Genomic DNA, 27,460 nt, shown 5'->3' on the forward strand with positions numbered 1-27,460 from the left:
CTCTTATTTTCCTAGCTTCTTTTATCCATTGGACCTAAAACTATACTTTAAGCCTTAAAGGAAGAAAATGGAGGTTTAGAAACGGGAGATTGGTTTAAAAATAGTCAAAACTGGTTTTTACAGCAGACAGCATCCACGCGTACGCGTAGGCCACTCGCACGCGTGGAGCGTATATCAAATCACGCGTACGCATACTTCTCACGCATGCGTCGCCAAAATTCCACGCCATGCGTACGCGTGGATGGGCATTTTTAAAAAATGGGCAGAATGCTCAAAAAGCATACTGCAACCAGTTTTGCCACCCTGCAACACAACTTTATACACCAATCTTGCAATGTCTATAACTTTCTCTACGAAATTCTGTTTTTCACAAAATGGATATCAATCAAAAGCTCTTAAAACCATCTTTTATTTGCAACAAATCACATCTCAATCCAAAATTTGAAGAGAAAATTATGGACCTTCAAAGTTCACCCAAAATCACTTTTTACCAAAACACTTCCAAACCTCATTTTCACCACATTCATAATTCCTTACCTATAAAACATGCATTTTGCCAACATATCTAATTCCAACTTATCAACAACTACTTCAAGCTACCTTTAACCAATCTAATGAGCCATATCCTCAACTTTGCATTAGCATACATTATATATACTTATATGAGCAACCTTCACATAAACCATTCCATTAATGCAATTATCAACCCTTCACACACATTATTCCATTAACACATTTATCAACCCTTCATACATTAATCCATCAACTCATATATCTACTCATTATTAACAAACACCAACCATAATCCGTCAATATCTATCAACACCAACACAACCCATCATAAGCAAGTCCAAGAGCATAAAATCAATAACCTCAATACCTCATAATTCCAATATATGTTCATCATCAATTTATTCCAACAACATTACAAAATTATTCATTAAATGCAACTAACAAATTCAACTTATCCTATGATTCCTCTAACCTAAGTTTTCACAACACCGTAAATATTAAACGTGCGAAACTTAAACCATACCTTGGCCGATCACTTAGTTTTACCCAAGGCAGCCTCACAACACAAAACATAGCCCCTCCAAGCTCAATTAGAACAGCCACAAACCAAGCCTTGATCACCAATAAGCCTCCAAATACTCCCAATGCAATTCCATGCATATATACCCACTTAATCTACACCTAATGCATATACATCTCCCAATTTCAGTTTTCCCATTATAAATACAAGATTGAGCTAGGGTTAGGGTGTCCTTACCATACCCATATACTCAATAGCTTGAGCCCATAAGTCCCGGAAGCTAGCTTGAACCTAGAACACAAAAATTGGACAAGATTTTACTATAGGGTTTCAAATCTAAGAATAAAAAGGGAATAGAGATTCTGGAACAAAAAGGGAGCTTACCGGTGAAATTGATCCGACAAAACTATAGAGCTCGACGTGCTGGACGCGTGGTCGCAAATGGTGCAGCAATCAGAGCTCAAACGAGGAAGTTATGGTAGTTGGAATGAATGGTGAGGGTTTGGGAATCTCCTCTCCTGCCTTGCTATTTTCAGCGTGATTCTCAGCTGAGTGGGGAAGGAGATGGATCTGTTCTTTTAAGTGTTTGGGTCTGGTTGGACCTACGAGCCCGATTTAGGCCACAGTTCAACCGGTTTGGCCCATCCAGTCCAATTTCAGGCCAAATTTTTCGAAATTGGTATCAAAATTCTCGTTTGGACGAGCTCTATCCTATTTTGATATTAGTTTTATATTTTTAATCTTCCATTCTTTCCATTTAAAATTCGATTTATTGACTAATTATTTACCGATTTTAGCGGGGTTTACATCCTACCCACCTAATTAAAAAATTTGCCCTCAAAATTCAGATTCAGTTATCTGAAAAGAGGTGTGGGTAGTCCGTCGGCATATTCAGAGTTTTCTTAAAACTGATCTCGTCACTCAAAACGTTCATCTTCTTTCATTTAAGCTGGCTTAGGTTGTAAGGCATGAATTTGTTTTGGAAGCGTGTTTTAGAGGTTGCGAAATATGAAGCACGTCGGATAAGTTCGAAAGGTACGGCAAAAAACTTTTTGGTACGCCACTGGCCATCAATACTTTCCAAATATTGAAATGGGCTAACTTAGCGGGTTTTAACTTCCTTGTTTTTTTATTGCTCATCCGGCTCTAGTTCATTGAAGTAATCTTCAGAGGTAGGTATCCTCTTCCTTCCAACTTGAGAAGTCTTCTTCTTAAATCTGCCTAGCTCTTTTGTCGGCTTTTATAGTGAGAATCCTAAATCATATTTGCATAGCTTTGTCTCCGTAGTCTCAACTATCAAATTCAGGAACTAAGACGTTCAACGTTTCAGCTCCTGATTAATTCAGAGGTGTTTAGTGTACTGCGAAATCTCACCTCCTAATGTATAGTCTCGTTGATATCCCCAATAAGTAGTTTGCTCCGATGGGCAAAATGGGCTTGGTCACTTGATCCACGATTCCCTAACAGTATCAACTTTTGTCCTAGTTCTCGGCAACCTATTATGAGTTTGATGGCTATTCTCTATTATTTTTAATGTAGAACCTTCGATGGTTGTAGCATTTTGCACAGCTTCTGGTGGTCTCTCTTTTCCTTCTCATGCGTCGAACATGTAATCACATAGATTGTCACTCCATTCTTCATTGTTGGCTGCTCTACATATTTTCTTGGATTCGCGATACATCTTAGAAACCTCAAGGTAACTTCAAAAATCCTCTCTTGTAGCTTCGAACAACAGTTTCTCACTCTAACTTCCGATCTCCAAGCATAACCCGCTCATGGTGTCTTCTTGATTCAACCGGCTTCGGTTCTCTTAGTAGCTCCTTATCACCGTTATTGCACTCCTTAAGTCCTTGACTCTACGATCTCCTTTTCGGCATTAGGCATATAAATCTTTTCTTAGTCCCCATTTTGTTTACCAGACTTCGACATCCTTGGTAGGTGTTTATCGTCTCCTTATGCTTCTTGCATTTCGTCTTTGCCATGTTTTAAAACCGCAATAGATTTAGTTTGACTCCTTCAGCTATACCCTTGGTATCCAATTTAAAGTTCCAATTTACCTAGCCTTCCTTCCTCCAAAATTTATATCCAAGCATTTCCCCAGAAACTTCTTACTCAGGGCGTCCGTTACCACTTCACGACGTTGTATTTACACTTATCCAAGACCCCTATGGTAATGTATCGCATTAATTCCGAGTCGTTAAATAAGTTCGGGTATCCTGACTACTGGATTTGGGGTTAATCCTTCTCTTGGAGTTTGAAAGCTCTCATAATATTCGGGTATCCATGTAACCAGTGTATTTCTAGTGCGTTAAACTAATCATAGGCTTTGTGGTCGGCAAGAATTCAAAACTCCAAAACTCTTTTTGATGATGCACGCTTACCTGCTTCATCTTCCGTGTCCAAAAGTCTTGCTCTTAAGGAATCAACATCTCAACAGTCATAGCTATATTTTATACGTAATACTAATATAGGCTCCAGTTAATTTTTCAAAAGGACATTAAGCTCGAAAAATGAATGAGCAATACAAATAGTATTCGTAATGAGTCAGAAAGGAAATTTTGTACACGGTTAATCAGGACTATACCGAAATGATGGAATGCACCAGGAGAGGAACCTAGGTGCATCTCAAGAAAGAGTTCAAATTAAGGACCTTTGGTAAAGAGAACAGAGCCTATAGAGTCAAAGAAGTCTCAGCTAATTCTGAAGAACATGGTTTGCGTATAAAGGCAACTCTAGTCATAGCGAGCATACAAGATTCAAGTATTACGCGTTTATACCAGGATAAGCTTAGACTCATCCTGAAAGAAACAATATTCATGCGCACAAGGGAGTAAAGTTAGAGAGGTAGTCAAGCCATTTATGAAGAGCTCCGGATAGAATGTCAATGTAGGTTTCAAAAGAAGGATTAGATCGAGTCGCGAAGGTTCGTTAGTACACTCTCTCTGCAAAAGGCTTCCTGCTGTTCTCTTCCTTCTTCTTTGGCATAACCGGCGCTTCCCACAAAGAAATAGTTGGTTAGATGGTTCTCTCTTCTAGCACTCCCTTCCACTCAAATCCTAAATTCTACCGATTATAACAATATCTTTGCTTGTGGCGCAATTGACGTTAATCCGGCTTCCGGTACTAAGCTCATCGCAAACTCGATTTCTCTCTGAAATGGAAGTCATGACACACCTTCAAGAATTGTCTTAGAAACTCTCTTGTATAGGGATATGGTTTCATCTTCAATTACCTCTTAACAATTAACAGCTAAAGATTGAATTCGCTCTATTCCTCTTCCTCAAAGTTTCACCGTCACTGGATTCCGAATAATAATTCCGCGTAGCCCTCAACACTCCTGATTCCTTAGATATGGTTCAACCTGCTTCCACTACGTCACTTAATCTTTAACCTTCCAAAGCCTAACCACTCCTCTAAGTTAGCTAAGTATCACTCTGTCTCAACAACCAATAGTTTTCGACTAATCATCGACTTGGGACTCATGATTACTAAAACTCGTCATGCGTCACAAGGAATATTACCTATCAATGGTAGGCAAGGAAGTTAAAAATTCAACTGTTGGTTCATAATTACCTCGGGTCTGAAAATTGTATTCGGTTGCATCCCGACTTTCTCTGTATGAACAATTCTAAGACATATGCCCTGGCCTCCCGCACTTGTAACATACGCCTAATCCGGTCCTACATGGTCTGTTTGGATGGTACCTCTTGCATCTTAAGCACCTTAAGTCACCCGGTTGAGCACTAGTTTGCCTTTCTGAATTCGGGTCCGAACGGTTGTCGTTCCTTCGGTCATTGTTTCGGCGCTGGAGATGTGAAGTGGCAAAATAATTCTTTTTGAAATTTTGGCTCCTAGGTATAACCTGTCCCTTTTTCTTTGTGAAGGGTTCCCAATGATTACTCCTTGCTACCTCATTCCTCCTTGAGCTTTCCCCTGTTGCCTGATCCATGTTAACTTGCTCCGGATAACCCACTGGTACCCCAGTATTCGGAACACTATGTCCACCTTCATATTCTTTACCACCACCATTGCCTGTTCCAGCTTGTGGTTCCATCCCATCCATCACTCGGATGGTCGCAGTGGCGACAGCACCAATAGCAGCAACAACACTTGTCATGGCGGTCATGATATTGGTCAAACTATCTATTGGTATGGTTACCTCATTAGCTCTCCGTCCTTGACCTCGATTACGCTCACGACCGCGCCCACGAGATGCCATTTGGTTTCTGTTCACACCAAACAAGTGATATCAAGGTGATCAGTCTCAATATCTCAAGTTCAGTATTTCAAAGTCCCAAATGCATGCTCATGAGCATTCATGCCACATATATCAGTTGGATACCTTAAATAGCATGTATAGACACCCAGAGTATGTCCAGAGGCATAATCAGTCCGTCCCTCAGGCTCTATAGGAATGAACTGCTCTGATACCATAATGTAACACTCTACCACACAGAGCTTTACACCTAGGATGTAAAACAGAGGTGGTGTAGTGTTACGACCTCTAAAATAAAATACATAATAATACATAACAAAGGATAAAATATACTAGGAGCATTAAAAAAGGGGTTAAAAAAAGTGACAAAAATGCAAAGTGCAACGCTCATAAGAAAGGATTACTTGCGTGCTAAGAAACCTAATCGAGAAATGATAAAGATATGCAATTGAGTAAAGGAAAGCCAAGGAAATAGCATAACTAGCCCCCGACTCAGCCTACGAATCTAAGGCTGACCGGAGAATAAATAAATAAATAAATAAATAAATAAATAAATATATATACATATATATATACATATATATATACATATGAACATACATAAGTATCCCCAAATACACCAAAATACCAAAATAAACTCTTATCTCTCCCTCAACCTCTAAGAGGGGGAGTATACACAAGTTACTTGGAGAGTAAGCTAGATACATATATACATATATACAACAGAAGCCAAAATACACCCAAGCACTACTTCGCTTCAGGGATCCAGACGCCTAGCGAAGAGCCTCTCGACCTGCATCTGAAAAATAACAACACGGTATGGAATGAAAACTGGAGGTTCTCAGCATGGTAAAAGTGCCACGCGTATAATAAATAAGGTCCTAAGAATGCCATAAGCAATCCTAGAACTCTGTTATTCAATTATCCAACTTAATTACTAAACAAAAACCATAAACAGGGGTAGGTATTCTAAATCTGCCTAACTTACTCAATTTCAATCCACACCTAATACCAAACCATTTCTCCATTTCCTCCATTCCTCCATCATCCATAATGCAACAGGAACAAACAACCAAACAAGTTCAAGCACAAGTAATGAACGGATAATACAAGTAGCAAATATACAAGTAGCAACTGATATATATCAATTAGGCATTCCCAATTAAGGCATAGTAAACAAAGCACACATATGCATATGATGAATGTCTATGCTACGGGCCGTGAGCGCACGTGTCGGTTATTTTGCCAGAATTCGACACATATGGTAGGTAACCCAGACATTGGTCTCTAGCTTACGCATCTCCAAGAGGATGATAAACGAAGAAGAGTGCCTTTTCACATCAAATGAGTGTGCCTTTCCACCTTCTCCTAGAGGATATACGAAGGAGAGTGCCTTTTCACATCGAAGGAGTGTGCCTTTCCACCTTCTCTTGGAGGATATATGAAGGAGAGTGTCTTTCCACATCGAAAGAGTGTGCCTTTCCACCTTGCAACCAGAGAGGAACGTGGAGGATACGATACGAAGGAGAGTGCATTTCCACCTTTCCCACATCCACATCACGACAAGAGAGGGAACTTCCACCCTCAACTTGCCATCCAAACACATGTTCTAATTAATTACGCAGGCGGGGTTACACCTAGACCTTACCATTCCGACCATTTCGGCCACACAGTCATCTTAAATCTCATCATTTATCACATCATGTTCTTATATTCATTCTTTATAAAACTCCTTATTTTACCTCTTACTTCACCCTCAAGTTCTTTTATTTTCCTAACTTCTTTTATCCACTGGACCTAAAACCATACTTTAAGCCTTAAGGAAAGAAAATGGAGGTTTAGAAGCGGGAGATTGGTTTAAAAACAGTCAAAACCAGTTTTTGCAGCAGACAGCATCCACGCGTACGCGAAAGCCACGCGCACGCATGGAGCGTACATCAAGTCACGCGTACGCGTGAGTCATGCTTACGCGTGAATATGCACACACGCGTACGCGTGAGCCACGCGTACATGAGGATGGGCATTTTTAAAAAATGGGCAGAATGCTCAGAAAGCATACTGCAACCAGTTTTGCAACCCTGCAACACAGCTTTATACACTAAACTTGCAACGTCCATAACTTTCTCTAAGAAATTCTGTTTTTCACAAAATAGATATCAATCAAAATCTCTTAAAACCATCTTTTATTTGCAACAAATCACAACTCAATCCAAAATTTGAGGAGAAAATTATAGACCTTCAAAGTTCACCAAAAATCACTTTTTACCAAAACATTTCCAAACCTCATTTTCACCACATTCATAATTCCTTACCTATAAAACATACATTTTGCTAACATATCTAATTCCAACTTATCAACAATTACTTCAAGCTACCTTTAACCAATCCAATGAGACATATACTCAACTTTGCATTAGCATACATCATATATACTTATATGAGCAACCTTCACATAAACCATTCCATTAATGGAATTATCAACCCTTCACACACATTATTCCATTAACACATTTATCAACCCTTCATACATTGATCCATCAACTCATATATCCACTCATTATTAACAAACACCAACCATAATCCATCAATATCTATCAACACCAACACAACCCATCATAAGCAAGTCCAAGAGCATAAAATCAATAACCTCAATACCTCATAATTCCAATATATGTTCATCATCAATTTATTCCAACAACATTACAAGATTATTCATTAAATGCAACTAACAAATTCAACTTATCCTATGATTCCTCTAACCTAAGTTTTCACAATACCGTAAATATTAAACGTGCAAAACTTAAACCATACCTTGGCCAATCACTTAGTTTCATCCAAGGCAGCCTCACAACACAAAACACAGCCCTTCCAAGCTCAATTAGAACAGCCACAAACCAAGCCTTGATCACCAATAAGCCTCTAAATACTCCCAATGCAATTCCAATGTATATATACCCACTTAATTTACACCTAATGCATATACATGTCCCAATTTCAGTTTTTCCATTATAAATACAAGATTGGGCTAGGGTTAGGGTGTCCTTACCATACCCATATACTCAATAGCTTGAGCCCATAAGTCCCAGAAGTTAACTTGAACCTAGAACACAAAAATTGGACAAGATTTCACTATAGGGTTTCAAATCCAAGAATAAAAAAAGAATAGAGATTCTGGAATAAAAAGGGAGCTTATCGGTGAAATTGATCGAACAGAAATGTAGAGCTTGACGTGCTAGACGCGTGGCCGCAAACGTTGCGGTGATCGGAGCTCAAACGAGGAAGTTATAGTAGTTGGAATGAATGGTGAGGGTTTGGGAATCTCCTCTCCCGCATTGCTGTTTTCAGCGTGATTCTCAGCTGAATGGGGAAGGAGATGGATCTGTTCTTTTAAGTGTTTGGGTCCGGTTGGACCCACGGGCCCCGTTTGTGCCTCGTTTCAACCGGTTCGGCGTATTCGGTCCAATTTTGGGTCAAATTTTTCGAAATTGATATCAAAATTCTCGTTTTGACGAGCTCTACCCTATTTTGATATTAGTTTTGTATTTTTAATCTTTCTATTTAAAATTTGATTTGTTAACTAATTATTTACCGATTTTTAGCGGGGTTTACATTATTAAAAATGCACAATGTAATCAAAATATTCATAATCAAAATATATTGATAACTGGCAATCATTAGTTTGTATGTACTTGCCTTACTATCCTAAAGAACCATTTTGATGGAATTAAGATCCTTTAAGTTTAATCTGTTAAGAACCTCCCAAATCCTAACAACATAAACTTTTAAACTCCATGCTAGTTTCTTTGCATTAACATCTTCAACAAAATTATACATTTCAACCATACTGTATTTTGTTTCGACTAAAAAATCTAAGAAGGATTTTTCCTTCTCACAGATTCAAACTCAGAAGGATAGGCAAATGTGGAGTCAACACAAAGCCATTTGGCTATATCTGTCCTTGGAATAATTACCATACAGTGTGTATTATCTGCTAGACATTACTAACTCTATTTATTCATTTATTAGAAGGATATTTTTATTTGTTCGTATATGGACTCTTTTTCTTTTCTCTGTGGACATTAGAAAATAAAATCAACATTTTGTATTTATTATATGATACTTATTTGCTTTGCTTTGAGAGCAAACACTCGTCAATCACATACAGTTCCGTGTGTCGAGTCTAGAAGGCTCCACTTATCAATCACATATCTCATTACCTTTCTTTTATTATATATTAATTGCCAAGTATCCAACTCTGAGAGCAAACACTTGTCAATCACACACAACTCCACATATCGGACATGGAAGGCTCTACTTATCAATCATAGACCTCATTACCTTTCTTTTATTATATATTAATAGATTGAACCAAACTAATTTAATGATTTGGTTCATGATCTGAAAAAATCGAACCAAATTAATTCAATTAAAGTTGATACAATTGGATCGAAAAACAAAATTTTTGGTTTTTTTATTAAAATTATTGGTGAAAAAAAATGTTGGTAGTGTTGAACTGTTAATATTAGTGATAGACAATGGTGAAGGCAGAGTGTAAAAAAGATGAGTATTTTTGTTAAACAAAAATAATTTTTTATGAGTATAATATTAGTTTTTTTTTTGTAAATAATTTTATCATCATTCTAAATCTTTGTGAGCAGAAATAGTAGTTTTTTTTCTATTAAAATCGAATTTATCTATATTATGATATGAACACTCCTAATTTTTTTACCCTTGTATATTTCAAGAATAAATATATTTTTGTTTATTCTAAAATAATGACAACGATAAATTAAATTTAACTAAAGAGTGTCTTAAGGACATTATTCAAGGGAATACAAAAAATTTAGCATTTTAAATTTAGTTAAGAGTTTAATTTTGATATATTAACAATATAAAACGTTTTATATATTCGTCCAAGCATATCTATTTTTTTAAATTACTATTTACACGATTAATATAAAAAAGAATTATTTATGTTGACATGAAGTTATCTAATTAAATACACATGTATTTTATGTAACAGTATATCAAAAATAATTTTTTTTTACATATATAAAAAGTTTACAAAATTAAAATTTTTTTATATTTTGTATAAAAATTTTCTATAAGTAATATCCTTCATTAATTACTAGTATCTAAGGGCCTAACGGGCATCCCAACCGCGTGTTGGAAAGGGGTATAATAGACATTAGACATTACACACACTCTTTCCGCTCTAGTTCTAACTTCCAAGTTCAGTTCAGTTCAGAGAGAGTAGTAGTTGTTCTTTTTCTCCATTGATCCGTTACTCCTCTGAACTCTCTACCTCGCTCATCAATGGGAAATGAGAAGAAGAGAAAGAATATGGACCCTGTTAAAACCGGCCTCAACATGCTCAGCGTTTCCCTCCTTCAACCCATGGATATTATCAAGGTTCTAATCTGAATTCTTTCCGTCTTTCTTCTTTTTTTGGGTTGATTTAATGTATGATCCTCTGATTATGGTGTAGGTGAGGATGCAACTAGGTCAAGGATCAGGTGCGCAGATCGCATCCAACATTCTCAAAACAGAGGGGGGTTATGCCGCCTTTTATAGGGTATTTCTCATTTCTTTTCATAACAATAATTTTTATTCGAATGTGATGCAATTCCCAATCTGCATTTGAGCATGTGTGTTATATTATTACTATTATTAAGTGTTTCTTCTAGTTGTTGCTCAATTTTGGTCAAACTTTTAATCGTTCATTTCTTGTTATTATTGAACATAATCACATTGAGCCTACTTTGACATTTTTCTTTTGGTTATACATATACAGTATCATCTGTCACACCAGTTTCTAACTTGATTCTTAACATAGGGTCTATCTGCTGCACTACTTAGGCTGCCTCTGCATAAAGCTGTTCAAGCTGGATCATATTCGTGAGTTTTCGTCATTCTTAATACACTAAACTTATATAACCTGTGTGTGTGATTCCTTTATAATTTTCCATTAGTTGCTTTCTATCCCCATGGTCTCACTACTTGTATGTTTATGACGGAATTGCACCGTGTTCTTTATCACAGTGATTTTTAATTGCTTTCTAGAATCATAGCAACTACAGTAACCGGGGATAATGATCGCAAACCCTTGTCACTTGGCCAGAAAGTTATGGTTACCTCAACTGCTCTAACAATCGGATGGGCTTTTAGTATCCCAACACAGTTGGCAGAAATTCGTATGCAGGCTGATGCAACTTTTCCTACCTCTAAGCGCCGAAATTACACGAATGTCTTCAATGCGCTTCATCGTGTTGTTGCAGATGAAGGGGTTCGGGTGCTTTGGAGAGGTTCTGTGCCAGAAATAGCAAAACAGTATGCACTAACTACAGGGTGTTTTTCTGTTTATTCTCCGAGTTTTAGGTACTTGAAGGATTCCCTTGGTTTTGGAGTCACCACTAGTGTGATTGGTAAGTAAAAATTTTATTGGCGTTGAATAATTTTATTTGACTAATGCTATTTCTCTCAACAAGACTCTTGAGTAGTTAAAATGGTGTTATTCATTTTATTTTAACATATTGGTGGCATTAGTTTTGTGGACTGTCATTTCATATCATGACAGTAAAATAAAAAAAAAAAACGTTGTATAATATTTAGAGGGGCATGATGCAGAACAATTCTAGGTTTAAAAACTAGGACCAATATAATACAAGCCAACTTTGGCTGTATTGAACTGAAATGATAAACCTAAGTTCGTATAAAGAGAAATTATCTTAGAGTAAACATTCACACAATATCTTCAGCGGACAAATCAGTCCCAACAAATTTTTTTTCTTTTTGATAAATTCACATCCAAAACCACGCAGCAGGTTCTAATGTGTTTGACTTAAACAGCTATGTGACATTACATAGAACTATGGTAAGTTTTGCCCTTTTGTCATAAGCAGCAGCAGGCATGTGAAAAATTCTTTATTGAAATGCCAAATATTTATCCCGACTGTTTCTGCTAGGAGTTATGTTAGACACTTGGATTGACATAGTGTTGTTTACACTCCATTTGTTATTAGATAAGTGTAAGTTGAGTCCACATCTCTATCTAAGTATGGTTGAGATGTGAGTTGTCATATATCTCATAAGTTAGTGCATTAATCATTTTAATTTCTTCGCCACTAATATCACATCTTTCTTTATATAGGTGCCGGTGTTATTTCTTCTTTCATGGGATGTGCTTTAAGTTTGCCATTTGACTACGTTAGGACCCAGCTTCAGACTATGCAACCTGATGCTTATGGAAAATATCCTTATACTGGCAGTTTTGATTGTGTTCGCAAAACCTGGAAAACAGGAGGACTTCCTATGTTTTACTCCGGGTTCCATTTCTACTTTTTCAGATTTGCTGCTCTGACGACGGTACTGCTTTTTATCTCATGTCCACTCTGCACTGATCATTTTAATTATCTTGCTGTGGGTTGTTTGTTAGTTTTTATTTATTTTCTTTTTAACTTCAAAGATTTTCTCAAAGTTCAATTTTAGGTGCTTTCTATTGTAAGGTATTGAAGGGATTTAAAATCTTAGTCTTCTGTATTTCTATATTACTTTTATTTTCTTTAATTTTCTTCTCAAATTTAGAATATGGATGTTCGGATGAAGATGAAATGGCTAATAAGGTTCTTAATACTTTAATCTTTAGATGGGATGTTTTGATTTTTAAAATGGGGGACTATTATTGTAGGCAGATCTTCGTGTTAAATTTGCAAAGAGGGAAGATTATACTTTTATTCCCCCTAAAACATTAGGTGTGTTCATTATTTATTTCATATTGTATATCGTCATTTTCGTTCATGATATAAGGTAGCCTGATGCACAGTTGGCCAGTTTTAGTAGCTCATCAGTTTTATTATTACATAAAGTGCATTGGATTAAGTTAAATTCTTATTGTAGTGACAACTAATAGTTTATTGTCCGATTATCCAGATTTCATGGTTTATCACGAAACAGCTTCGTCGTTTGGATGCATCAATCAGTGAAAAAAAGATTACAATAAAAGCTCGTTGAAGCGACGTTTGAGTTTGAGGTGGTTGTTAGTTAATGCTGAGTTCATGCATTTTTAGCATTTGATAATTTGTTCAGGAGCTCTGATCCTAATTGATTGACTTCCAATTCCAACCTTATTTTGATGGTGTGCATTCACACCTGATGCTAACAGTTCAACAACCAAGATTACCAATTCATGTAGTGACTTTGTGAATCATAATTACTTACTAGAAATACTTAGCTCTATTTGGAACTAAGTTTTTTTTACGTGTAAACAAACATGATACATAATAGGCCGTAATGACATCATTTGAAGTATTTTCTGTTTAACATGAAAATGAATTTATTCCTTTACTAATTATTCTTTATAATTGTTAACGTAACAAAATCATACTAATACTAAAAACAAAACACTAGGGATCAGAATTTATTATTTTTAATTATCATTTAGTTATTAATTTAATTTTTTTAGTCTAATAATTTAACAACATATTTTATCTCATATTTTTAAACATTGATAATTAAGTGATGACAAAAAATAATAAATTTTAATGATTCTAGGATTTTGCATACTGAAATGTTCTCTTAATACGTGATTGGATCTAATGATAATAATAGGTGGAGACAAAACGCGAAGGATGATGATTCAAACAATTTTTTTATTAAATACTTTTCAAAGTATTGAAAATTTTTGGGGTATTTAATAAAAATCAAATTTTATATACATAATAAATTTCCTTTATATTATTATTGTTATTGTTATTATTATATATACTAAACTAGTAATTTTGTCTGTAATAACATTATGGGAATATAAAAATTTTAAAATTACGTTGATTTTATCTTGACATTATAAACTATGGTACAAAATATTTAAAGAATCAAATTACTTTTACAAAAAAGTCATAATCTTAGATAAAAAAAAGGATAATACTAGGTAACCAATAATTTTTTTGAATAACATAAACAACTATCAATCAAATTAAAAGATACTACACCTCCAAATTATCCACCTAAATCTTAATATTAGAATAATCATTCGCACACCTAGTGAAATAAATATCCGTTATATCCATTATTTACATTGTTTAATATTTTCATTGTCTACCTATATTTTTTCTAAAAAAATCAAATTAATAAGCATTTTAGTTATTATTTTCATGTGAAAGAATTCAATAGTTATCTAATAATTATTTTAAAATTTATAAAAATTTAATGTATATACTTTTATATTTAACTAAATATTAAATCTATTGTACAAATAAAAATAATTAATTTTAATGTTTGTTATTTAAAAATAATATTTTTATGTATATAAAATATAATTATATTTTTTCTAGAGATACAGTGGGAGATTATATCTTTAAAATTGAGTCTTAATATTAATTTTAAAGATATATTTTTTTAGCAAAACAGATTGAGTCTATCCTAACCATTGAAGAAATTAAAAATGTAGCGTGGGACTGTGAGCCAAGCCGAGCAGCGGGGTTCTGGATGGATATAACCTTAAGTTTATTAGGAAACTTTGGAATGTAATTGGACTGAATTTTTGCAAGTTAGTGAAAGAAATTTTTCTCCTATTGTCGTCTTCCTAAAAAAGTCAACTTGACATGGGATACGCTCGCCACAAGGAGGGTGGTTTGAATGATCTTAAGGATTACCGGCCTATAAATATGGTTGGATCCTTATAAAAGGTAAGAAGAAGGGACAAAAATACGCACGAATAAAAATACACTTAAAAATTTACACGTTAAACACAATTATACTTTAATCATTTAACGTCACCATATACCGATGGTCAAAAAGATAAATGTGTTTGTGGCAAAATTACCTTAAACCTATATTTTTTTGAAATTTAATTGTAGATATTATGTCAGAAATATTCTTATTCTTTTTTTTTTAGCTTTTGTTTGGCAAGTTGCTGTAAGCTTTCGATGAAATAGCCAATTGAAATAAACATCCTAAAAAAAATTAAAATTTATTCGCAACAAAAAATTTGGAATGTATAAATAATATGCACGAATAACTCATTAAATAATTGAAATGTAATTGTGTCAATTTTATGTATTTTTGTCCTTTCTTCTTAAAAAGTAATTTTAAAGATAATGGTTAGGAGGTCACAACCACTAACTAATGCTGAGGTTAGTGAGTGAGATATACGAAGACGAATTCATGATGGAACTCTAATAGCGAGTAGATTCATTGGCTGAAAAGGTCTAAGAAGAAAGCTTGGTTGATCAAACTGGACTTACGACAGGGTCAAATGGGATTTTGTTGACACGGTGCTTCATGGTATGGGTTTTGGGAGTAAATGGCGGCATTGGGTTGATCAGTTGTCTCACAACAGCGTCAATGTCTATAATCATCAACGGAACGGTGACAAAGTCTTTTGATTTGCAGCGGAGTCTACGCCAAGGTGATCCAATATCCCTTTTTCTCTTTGTATTTGTTGGGAAAGTACTGAGTAAAATGCTTGCAAGGTTGGGTAGAAAAGGTCTATTAAAGTCTCTTGAGGTGGGCAAAAACAAAGTAGAATTATCTCACCTATAATTTGCAGATGATACAATTCTATTTTGTCTTTGCGATGAGAATACTGTCCATAATTATAGGATATTTTACCTGGCTTTGAGTTTTTTGTCGGGCCTAAAAATTAACTATGATAAATCTATTTTTATTGGTTTGAATGGGGGATTGGAGGAGATTAGGAAGGCATGCAGTATCATAAGGTGTAAGGAAGCAAGCTTGCCTATTAAATACTTAGGTGCTCCTCTAGGTGCTAACTCCAAGCGAATTCACACTTGGGATCCGGTGATTAGGAAGATAGAGGAGAGATTGAAGGGGTGGAAGGGTAAATATCTATCGAAAGCGGGAAAGCTAGTGTTGATTAAATCAATTTTAAATAGTTTACTAATGTAATAAAGTATTTTTAAGATGCCAAAGTCTGGCAAAAAAAATTACTTCTCTTCAATTAAGATTTCTTTAGAGTAATGCAGAGGGAGGGAGGGGCTTAGCAACTGTTAGTTGGGAGGTAGAGCAATGACCGAAAAATATAGCAGAGTTGGGAGTGGGGATGTGGCACTAAAAAACATGATTTTTTTTGTTCAAATGGTGATGGTGATGGTGGTTTGACAAAGAAGGGCATCCTTTATGGAAGCGAGTAATTGGTTCATGCAATAATCTCAAACAAGACTTGAGACTAGAGGGACAGATAAGCAAGGATTATGGGAGCGTGTGGGGATTATTGGAGGCCTAAAGGAGAGGGAAAGAAGATTGGGGGAGATATTTGAAGATGGGATGCAGCTTGTGGTTGAAGATGGCACTAAAACGAATTTTTGGCAACATCTTTGGCTCAAAGAAGGCAGGTTGAGGGAGGTGTTCCCGCGGCTGTACCGAGTCTCAAGTAATGCGGACAGCATGGCCAGTGAGTGTGGGGTTTGAAGCTTGTCTTAGCAGAGAGAGATGCAGAATTAGGAGATGGAGGATCATGGTGCTATGATTCAAGTGCTTTCTAAAGTAGTTATAAAAGCTGACGAAGTTGATTCACTGGTTTGGAAACATGATAAGCTGAATGAGTACTTGGTAAAGTCCTTCCTAAGTGTGATATATAAGGACCGGTGTAGGAATCTTGAACCAAATATGTACAACTTTTCATCGAAACTGTGGATCCGGCTTGTTCCTCCAAGAGTGGAGCTTCTTACATGGTTCATTATTTTGGGAAGGTTAAATACAATGGATAGACTTTGTAGTTTGAAGATGTTGTCTGAGGACGAGACGTTATGCATTCTTTGAGGTACAAATAAAGCTTTGCTTGCGAGTGATTACTTTGCCAAGATTTCCAAGATTAAAATTCAGCAACTCAAACTAAAAGAAACAAGGAATTTTAGGTATTGACTATGTCAAGAAGATCAAAACTATTGTAGATTCACTTTCTTCACTTGAAGATCACATTAATGCCATGATTGAGGGCTTAATCTCCTCAGTCATGATTACTTTAATAGAGAGTGAGGCTCTTTTTCTTGCTCATGAGGATATGTATGAAAGGTTTAGAAAAGCTGAATTGGGCACATAAACTGCATCTCAATATCCTCATCTCAACAACAATGACACTAGACCTCAGTGTCAGGTGTGTGGGAGATTCGGTCACATTGCCTTATCATGGTGAATTTTCACTCAGACCACAATGGGTCAATCTTCATCCACTCCTATGCCACCTTCTTCTTATCATAATCCTCAACTATATCTTGCAACTCCTTCAACTTTGAGTGATGCTTCCTGACTACCTGACATAGGCTCTTATTCCCTTTAGCATAAATGCCTTGGGCATTGTAATTCAAAGATTGTTATGACTGTTATGCAAGAATGTAATAAATCAAGGTTTATGTCAATACTGTTGCCAAGCTAAGATGCACGTTTTACCATTTGCTTTGGATGACTTAAATTTTACTACTCCTTTAGACATGGTCTATTCTGACATTTGGGGCCCAGCTCCTATTGCTTCTTTTCATGGTTTTCGATATTACATTTCATTCATTGATTGTATATACTTGCTGCACTCAAAATCACAGGCACTTGAAGCATTTAAACAAAATACAAAGCTGAGATTGAGAAGCATACAAATGTAAAAATTAAAGCCTTTCAAACTGATCATGGTAGGAAGTACTTATCTCATAGTTTCACTCAGTTTCTTGCTTAAGAAGATATTGCACATCGTTTTTCTTGTCCATATACACACCAATAAAATGGTAGGACTGAGAGAAAACATAGGCATATTACTGAAATTTGGTTATCTATGTCAGCTACTGCTTCTTTACCTATTACTCACTGGGATCATTCTTTTCTTTCAGCTACATATACCATCAAATACACACAACATCTCACCCTATGAACTGATGTACAGGCACAAGCCAGGTTACAAATTTCTCAAAGTTTTTGGTGTGCTTGCTATCCATGCCTTAAACCATATAATCAAACCAAGTTTGATTTTAAATCTAACTTAGCTGTCTTTTTGGGGCATGCTCCACATCATAAAGGCTATAAATGCTTACAAGAAGTGGTAAAATTTTCATCACAAGACATGTCTTCTTTTCATCAAATATCACTATACCAAACCCATCTCAGTTTCCTCATACTACTCTTTCTATTCCTACCTCTGGTGTCTAAAATCAAGAATTACACAATATTAAACATCCTGATAGTTGTTCAATTAGGGAATTCACCTTCTACAGTTAAACCTATTAACAAGTATCCTATGCAGACAAGGGCCAAATCTGGCATTATTAAGCCCAGAGCTCTGTGAGCCTCGAAGGCTTTATCCTCACCCTATTAGCAGCATTAAAGAAAGCTCATACTTGGGATTTAGACACTCCATCTTCTCTGATATAATCATTGAATGGAGATGAATTTTTGCAATTAAACGACATCCCAATGGAACAATCATGAAATATAAAGCACGTTTGGTTGCAAAAGGGAATACTAATGTGGTGATTAATACTAATGGAACAATCATGGAAGTAACTTCTCTCCATTCAAATATTTATTTTATATAATTTAAAGAGAATACTAATATGGTGATTAATAATTTGAATTAAGATTTAATTATTTAAAAAAAAATTGATTTTGAATAAATTTATAACTATCGATATGAATTTTTTATACGAATATCTAATTATATACGTGGAGAGAAAAAATATTATTTTTAAATAACAAGCATGAAAATTAATTATTTTTATTTGTTCAACAAAATTAACACCTAATTAAATATAAAAGTATACACGTTAAATTATTTCAAAATTTAGATAATGAATGTTAAAAATTAATTATTGGTAAAAAATTTAATTCTTTCACACGAAAATATTAACTAAAAACCTATCATTTAATCTTTTTTATCTATAGAGATCTTGATTTGTTTAGCCAACAGAGACTTTCGTCTCCTATGATCGTTTTGTAAAAGTTGTTTGATTCTATTAATCTTTTGCGTTATAATTTGTAATGTTAGGACAAAGCCGACGTAACTTTAAAAGATTTATATTACGGACAAAAACACTAATATGTTTATAATTCACAATTGAAATTTGACAAATAAAAAAAGTAATAAAAAATGAAACATGAGAGAAATAGACAAGGATAAATATAAAACGCATCTTTATATTTAAAATTACTTCTCTTTTTTTCTTTACTTTGTTATTGCTTTTTTTTATTCTATGTTTACTTTGAAAAAAATGCTTATTTAGTTATTTATTTAAGAATATAATTTAGTAGCTAATTTTTTATATACACCTAGCATGATTGAAAATAATAATATGAGTGAAAAATTTAGATCTTTCTTAAAAATATATTTAAGATTTAGAATACTCATTTTTCTTTCATTACAGCTTTCTACACCTAATATTCTTAATCGATTCAATTATTAGATAATAGAACACACTGAGAAAACTCATAATTTATAGCAAGAAACTTAGTATGCATGCTGAGGAGAAGACTTTGAGGTTGCCTTTTTAAAGACAACATAAGCCAACCAAACAATTCTGTATTCTGAAAAGGATATGGAAAAGTTCAAACTTGCTTCCATATCTCATACCAAATAAATTAATTCATTACCAAATAACAGTTTTGTGAGAGGGATCTAATGTGTTTGTCTTAAACAGCTGTGACATTACATGGAACTTTGGTAAGTTTTGCCCTTTTGTCATAAGCAGCAGCAGGCATGTGAAAAATTCTCTTTTGAAATGCCAAATATTTATCCCAACTCTTAGTTTTATGTATTTCTATATTAGTTTTATTTTCTTTAATTTTCTCCTCAAATTTAGAATTAGAATGTTGGCCTAAAGATGAGATGACTAATAAGATTCTTACTACATTGATCTTTAGATGGGATGCTTTGACTTTTAGAATGGGAGATTATTATTGTAGGCAGATCTTCGTGTTAAACTCTTACAATCTGACTAATAATATTTTTGGAGCTTTGTTGTAAAATCATATAAAAGTTCAGGTGTTTAAATAATGAAGAGGGAAGATTATACTTTTATTTTCCCTTAAACCATTAGGTGTGTTCATTATTTATCTCATTATATATCATCATTTTCGTTTATAATATAAGGTAACCTGGTGCACAAACATCTAGCATTTAACGCAGGATTCGAAAAAGAGTCGCACCAAAAAGATATAATATTTCTACAACTTAAATCCATGACCTTGGCCAGTTTTAATAGCTCATCAGTTATCACATATGAGATTAATGGCACTTTTGCTATGATTGTGGTAAAAACCCATTGAAGCCATGTTACAGTTCAGGTGGTGGTTAATTTATGATTAATTTTCAATTCTAACCTTATTTTGATGGTGTGCATTCACATCCGACTCTAATAGTTCAACAACCAAAATTATAAAAAGTATCAAGAAGGAAATGTTACCAACCTATGCAGTGGCTTTGTGAATCATAATTACTTACTAGAAATACTTACTCTATTTGGAATTAAATTTCTTTACGTGTAAACAGTCAGATAATATTTAAATGTATCGCTCGATAAGCATAATACTAGGATCATAGTAATTTGTGTTTTATATATTAAAAATAAATCACTTTATTTCTTCTCCTTTTGCAAATTATTGAGATCATACAAAATAAGAAATATTATGACACACTAGTGTATACATATTATTATTATTATTATTATACAATGTTTTTTATATTTCTTTGCTCAAAAGAGTACAAATATTCGGGAGAAAGAATTGCTGTCATGACTTCTCAACCCATGAATACAAATCAGCAGTTGTTGAATCTACTCTAAAGAGCAGTAATTGAGTCATTAAAATAACATAAATAAATAGCTTATAATGTTTTATTCTATATGGTGTTGTCCAAAGCCTCCACCTAAGAAAAAAAACAACATAGTCTCAAACTTTATGTGGCAAAAATGCAATATACCAATTTTTTGTACTGACATGCAAAAGCTAGTTCAGACTTCAGACCAAGATAATAATATCTCAGATGTTTTAGAATCATGAAAAAAAATCTATCAGCTTTATATCCACCAAACAAATTAATTTTCATTCTTCCTTTTTAAGGGTTGTGTATAAAGAAATTGAAAAAGAAAATGTTCATTTTGAGAAATCTTGCTTCTCTACTTTGTGCTTACCATCATCTAGATGATTTAATTTTATTTTAATGAGATGTATAAAAACAAAAATTACCATCAATCACTAAACATGTTTCCCCAGAAGCTATGCATCAAAATTCTTTGATGAATATTTTTCAACTTGCAATTTTAATACTTGGCAACCTTAAATAGCATGGTATTAATCCTTCACCTCCCAAGAAAAAATTGAAAAATGAAATGAATGGTAGTTAGGAAGTTTACCAGCATAAATAGATATCGAAGACGCCAACCGAATCAGTTGATGGAGCTCATTTACAATCTACTTTTTGTCTGAGAGGCAAGTCAAGTTTGAGCAACTTGGTGAACTACAAAACATGTCAGCAACAATTGATGCAATCAATTTTTGTCATCATAACATTATATCAATCTTAGATCAATCTCATGCTCTCTCTTAGTCTATTATTTTTCTCTATCTATATAATGCTAACCTGTCTCGACTCGCTATATTAGTATTTAATCTGTCACATTAGTATTTACCAAGCATACAGACGAAACCAAACATTTTAAATAATGATTTACAAAAAACTAAAAACAAATCTTTAATCCTTTTCGAGTTGTCAAAATAGCAAAATCGGCCATAAAAGATTCAACCTACAGAATGAGATGGATTTTTTTTTAACAAATTCACCTGAGATGTCTTGAGTTCTAGTTCATCCCACTCCAAGTAAGGATTGCTTCCTTCCACTATCCCTGTTCCAGCATATATCAATGCACCGTGATCCTAAAAAGAGATTGAATAAACTCGTATGATTTGCTTCCTTTTAAAGATTTAAATATTATTGCTAATACTAATAATGGTCTTCTTGAAATTATAGGGATTTCTTGAAACAGATTTTCTATTTCACAATTTTGCTGGGTTTTGCAAAAATCATTCCTACCAGTTTCAACAGAAAAACAGAAAAATTTTGCACACAATAATAATAATAATAAAAATAGTAGTGAATAGTGATATTATACCATATTAAAGGTACTTACTGCTACTTAAACAATAGAATTATCACGTTTTCCCTTACTTTATATACATGTTACAAACACTAATCACTTATCAAAATCTGATAATAATATCAATCTATGCAAACTATATGTGGCAGTGTGGCACCTCTTTTTTCTCCACTAAGGAGGAAAAAATCCTCAAAATTGCAGCTAACCTTTTCCACCAATGCTGACCTGATGCCAACAGCAAACTCGCTCTCTCCACCGCCGAACCAACCAACAGGTCCGGCATACATCCCTCTATCAAATACTTCTGAACATCAATGTAAAAAATGAAAAAATTAACATAAGTTTATTCAAGAGAATAGAAATCATAACTTGGTCAAACCAAACTTGAAACATCAACCACATTTTCTTCTTTATCACCTTATTAACCAGCATGCTCTAAAATGATTAATACCAATCTAATCATATCACATGTTTCATAAATGAGTGAAGGTTCATTTGGTCCTTGACTTTGCTGATCATTTTCGTCCCATCTTTATACCAAAATGCTCTTTTTGAAATTTCATAGACTAAAATGTATTGCCTTACAAAATCGAGGACCGAAATAAACCTTGGATAAACTAACACTCAATTGGAAGGCAGGTATAAGCTTGTCTACCAAGGCATGAATTATTTCCCAGAAAATCAAGAAATTCCATTTTCAAGTATTGAAACAAAATTCCTCAACAACAAAAAGATTTATTTTAATAAAGAAATAGGGTTCTAGGATTGTAAGTCAAGAAAATTCATCCAACAGAAATTGACATATTTGCAGTAACGAAATTTACACTGATTCATAATAATCAACTCCTCTGACTTCTCTAATAATCACTGTGCCAAATCACAACATTTTCTAGTTGCATAAAATATGCAGTCATATTAGAGTGAAATGAATGACCACCAATCACCATTGTCAACAAGCTAGCTTGCATGGATTTTCAGGCCCCACTAAAATTTATGTTCCTCTTTTAAGTTAAGTAAAGAATATTATATTAAAAAAATCTATAAGAAAATGTAACTACTCCTGCTAAAAGTACCCTAAAAGAAAAAAAAAAGGATTAAACATCAGAAATAATAATGGTGTAGAGAAATGGATGCACCTGTTTTTGCAATTAAAAGTTGTGCCTCTTCTGTTGGAAACCCACAAACTGCTGGACTTGGGTGAAGAGATGACAAAATTTTAAACTGTTAAAAGGAAAAATAAAAAAGAAACGAAAGCAAGAAAGATTCACAAACTTGTTGTATGGTGGGTACTAATAAAATTACTTCATTTGAAGAACGAAAAATTTAAACCTTTAAAGGAGTAAAAGTAGGGTACATAGCACTCAAATTTTACTATGATTACCTCGTCTTCTTCGCTTCTTAACCTGCCGGCTAATTGAGCAAATAAATGTTGGATCCTGGGGAGCTTTCTTATCATTTTCTTTGGCTTGATCATAACGTTTTCACACACTCCCTGTTGAAAAAACAACAACCAGATGCAAGTTGTATCCTTATCATAATCATAACCATGGAAGGTCCAACATACAAGAAGATGGAAAACGTAATATGGTAAATTAAACTGCATATTGAGTTCAGCATTACACAAAAACAAAATACAGCCATTGTCAATGACAATTTGTTTTGTATTTTACTTAGCGAATGCTAATGCGCTCGGAAGAAAGTAAGAAGTGTAGCCCTCTTTGAACTCCATAAATCTTAAATCCTAAAACCTAAATTATGAACTCTAAATATCTGAACCTAAATTCTAAATTCTAAACTTTAAATCCTAAATCATAAATTCTAAATTTTAAATTTGAGTCATAGATATAAAATATAATAAATAGAGAGCTAAGATTTGTCAAGTTAACAAGGAGTGCAGCACTCCTTACCTACAAAAAGTGAAATTAACCGAGAAAAAAAAAAAGTCAAAGAAACTCACCTCTAATTTTCTTCTTATGGTATCCCTTACTATGGTGAACTCAATATCATCCTTTGGACTGTAAATATGTGAAGAAACTTATACAACAAATTTGGGGAGCTAGACACAACGAAAATAGTGGTAACCACAGGCACAAGGAATATAAGTTAACCTTGTAAGCAAGTCAAGTTCTATTTGACGATCCAGTGCCATCGACGCTCCTCTAGCTCGAGTTCCAGCCAAAGCCTCACTAGTAATGTGGAGCCATTTTCTGTGAAATAGTTGCTCTGGCTATTCATCAAGTTCATAGAAATTAAAATGGCAACAGAGCAAAAGAATTCATCATTGTTGATATTCACCGAATATTTCTTAAACAGGTTATCCATTGGATGACTCTCAAATTAAGAAAACTAACAACAAAGTGAAATTCATCTTCTGATATATAAATTCTGGAATTTTCAGCATGTAGAATGCAATGAAATAAGTTATAGACTTACTGTATTTCCGATAAATGCAGGTGCATTTGGCGGCTGAAGGAGAAACTGGTATGCATTTTCGCTCTCAACCTACACACATTTGAAATTCATTACTTCTTGATGCCAAGACACCATTTTAAGTGTCAAAATTCAAAGAAGATTTCAATACCGTTAAGCAAGCTAACCACGTAAGCGGATCGATGTTAGTAGTAGGCACCACTCTTGTACTACGAGCCAGCACAACCTGAATTTCCAATATAACAAAGATGATTTTTTTTTTATTTGACCAAGGAAAATAGTACTCTTATATATATATAAGATTAGAGGTAAAACAAATAAATTTGTAATGTAGTACAATTCTTAGAATCCTATCTTGAACTACCTAGTTGATTATAAAAACAGTAATCGACATAGCACGCATATGAGACAGAATGATTAGACATGGTTAAAGAGAGTGTTTTCAAATGAATTCTTGTGACGCAAGTTATGATATCAATGTAAGAAATCAAAACATGGTCGGAAAAATTATAGGTTTACCTTGGTTAGTAAGGAGTTGTTTTTCTTTATCATCTCCAAAGCTCTGTTAACAGCAATATCCCAATATATTTTACTTGGAATATCATGGCTACTTAATATTAATGTTGGAGGAGCTTGTTTCGGAAACCTCACAATCGAAGCAGAAACCTGCAGCCCAAAACTGTAAAGTTTGAACTCTGAACTAAATCTCTGCCTAATAATAAATAAAGTAACAGAATCAATTTGGAATCACCTTGCTAAGGGTTTCTTGGAGAGCATTGATTGCATCTTCCCAGGACCAAGAAATTGTATTGTCCCACGCAATGGTCGTAGTGAGCATCGATCCTCCTTCAAGCTCATTAAACTCAACCTGTCAATTTGTTTGGGCTTGGTATATCTAGCTGCTGATGCTATAAATACTATCAACAATGGAATAAGTAATCAGTGGTTTTTTGAAAGAATGCAATGTATGCACCTGCGGAATCATGAAGTAGAAAGAACCGAAAGGCAGCCACTCTGATGACACCTTAGCTTTTGCGTTGAATCGGATGGCTCCGTATGCACGAATCAATGGGCAGCTCTCAGAAAGAAACCTTGAAAGTAAGTTGTTTTATCAGGAACTAAACACAAGCAAAACAATAATAAGCATTCAATGGAGCAATGGTGCCGGGGGATATTAGAGTCATGAAAATTTATTACTTTTATTATTACTTAATAATTAACTTAATTTTTTTAGTTTAATAATTGAATCATATATTTTATTTTATATTTTAAAAAATTAATTAATTAATAAATAAAATTAATAAATTTTAATAGTAATCTAATATTTAAAAAAAACAAAAAAAAAAATTGTGAGGTCACATGGCGTGTTAAGTGACACGGAAACAACCAAATAAAAAAAATAAATAATAGAAGTTTGTTTCTTGAAGGAAAAAAAAAATGACTCACCTCCTAATGGATATCCAATCCCAATAGGAAAAGGGGTGTGGCTGGCAAAAGGAAACGGCAGAGCCAACACCGGCAACGCTAACCAAGCTTCTGCCATTAGAGTCAAAAGAATTGTGTTCCCTGCCGGAGAAGAAGCAACGAGGAAGGAGAAGGTGGTTCTGTGAGTGGAGCCAATCAATGGCCTCAACCTCTTCCTCCTCAATAGGGACCTGCAGCCTCACTATGCCCGAAGAGCTCCGATATGGAGGCTCTGATTTCATCTTAGAAATCGTCATTTTCAGGCTGTACAAAGCCATTGAAGTTGTTGCAACCGGTTCCAACGTTTGTGTCTCTATTGTCCCAACAGGCCCTCTTGACTGTCCTTTTCTGCAGCCATTCATTGAAAGATAGCATCCATTGCACAATGGTCTCTGAACAATCACCAATAACAAAAAAAAAAAAAAAAACATATGACTAGTGTGAATATTAAAGATAGCGACATAATTAAGAGGAATTTTGGAAGACAAAGAAAGAATTAAAAGTGAGAGAGGAGCATTACTTGGTGAAGATGAAGAGTGTAAATAGAGTGTTGCTTCTTGGAGAGAGGAAATAAGAGGAAGGTGTTTGTGCATTTTGTGAGAGACTTGTGAGCAGAAGCTGTTGCCATAAGTGAATTTTAGTATGTGTGAGGGAGCATAAGAGAGAGAGAGAGAGAGTGTGTGTGTGATGAAATGGTGGCTAGCTTGTGTTGTAAGAAAATATGAGCGGATATGATATGATATCGAATGAAATGATATGGATTTTATAGGTGGGGCTCGACATTCGGTTGACTCTAGAGTGTGGAGGATGACCTTTTGTATATTCCCTCCATGATCTCAATTGGATTAGTGTGTGTGTTTTTTTTTTTTTTCTATTGAAGATAACACATATATGTTACTCCCTTTGTTTTATACTCTTGGAAACATTTCAAGTGCACTCGGAAGCACCGGTACACTAGTTATTTTAACTGTTGATTTTAATTAATATATATTATATATATTTTTTATAATTCAGATCACCGGTTAGAATAATTGGTGCATCGATATTCTCAATACACTTAAAATGTTTATTTATCCTCAAAATCGAACCGAAGAAGATAGAGATTTAAATATTCAATCTAAAATAATATATTTATTTATGAAATATATAATTCAAAATGATTGGCTTTTTAAATAATTATTTTAAATCAATTCAACCAATTAATTAGTTTTTTCAGTTTTTGACTTATTC

The 27,460-nt window shown here is 34.2% G+C and overlaps 2 protein-coding genes and 1 long non-coding RNA gene across 6 annotated transcripts; 2 read left to right on the top strand and 1 right to left on the bottom strand.

Annotated features, from left to right (window-relative positions):
• The first annotated feature begins 10,382 nt into the window (after positions 1 to 10,382).
• Positions 10,383 to 13,576, top strand: LOC112748153 (mitochondrial dicarboxylate/tricarboxylate transporter DTC). The gene is made up of 6 exons (XM_025796357.3): positions 10,383 to 10,661; positions 10,738 to 10,824; positions 11,086 to 11,147; positions 11,313 to 11,674; positions 12,400 to 12,614; positions 13,179 to 13,576. Exons 1-6 carry the CDS (start codon positions 10,566 to 10,568, stop codon positions 13,257 to 13,259), a joined length of 903 nt encoding a protein of 300 aa, XP_025652142.1. The 5' UTR covers positions 10,383 to 10,565; the 3' UTR covers positions 13,260 to 13,576.
• Positions 13,577 to 17,801: 4,225 nt separating this feature from the next.
• Positions 17,802 to 18,313, top strand: LOC140179661 (uncharacterized). Its single transcript, XR_011873415.1, has 2 exons — positions 17,802 to 17,887; positions 18,083 to 18,313. It is a non-coding gene; the product is annotated as an uncharacterized lncRNA (long non-coding RNA).
• Positions 18,314 to 20,866: 2,553 nt separating this feature from the next.
• On the bottom strand, positions 20,867 to 26,973 carry LOC112748163 (isochorismate synthase, chloroplastic). 4 transcript variants are annotated; one of them, XR_011873416.1, is made up of 15 exons: positions 26,751 to 26,973; positions 26,213 to 26,622; positions 25,740 to 25,857; positions 25,518 to 25,634; positions 25,286 to 25,432; positions 24,918 to 24,992; positions 24,770 to 24,838; positions 24,445 to 24,563; positions 24,294 to 24,351; positions 23,718 to 23,828; positions 23,473 to 23,557; positions 22,494 to 22,640; positions 22,023 to 22,115; positions 21,596 to 21,699; positions 20,867 to 21,108 (listed from the first exon to the last, which is right to left on the bottom strand). XR_011873416.1 is itself a non-coding variant. In XM_072219139.1 (15 exons), exons 1-14 carry the CDS (start codon positions 26,856 to 26,858, stop codon positions 21,643 to 21,645), a joined length of 1,662 nt encoding a protein of 553 aa, XP_072075240.1. In that variant the 5' UTR covers positions 26,859 to 26,973; the 3' UTR covers positions 20,867 to 21,108; positions 21,596 to 21,642. The 4 variants fall into 4 exon arrangements, 3 of the variants coding, with proteins under 3 accessions (XP_072075240.1, XP_025652163.1, XP_025652151.1); XM_072219139.1 differs by having other exon boundaries at positions 22,543 to 22,637; XM_025796378.3 differs by having other exon boundaries at positions 22,543 to 22,640; positions 24,445 to 24,543; positions 24,934 to 24,992; positions 26,751 to 26,972.
• Positions 26,974 to 27,460: the final 487 nt, after the last annotated feature.

Source organism: Arachis hypogaea, chromosome 2 (assembly GCF_003086295.3).
Source record: "Arachis hypogaea cultivar Tifrunner chromosome 2, arahy.Tifrunner.gnm2.J5K5, whole genome shotgun sequence".
Taxonomy (NCBI): Eukaryota; Viridiplantae; Streptophyta; class Magnoliopsida; order Fabales; family Fabaceae; genus Arachis; species Arachis hypogaea.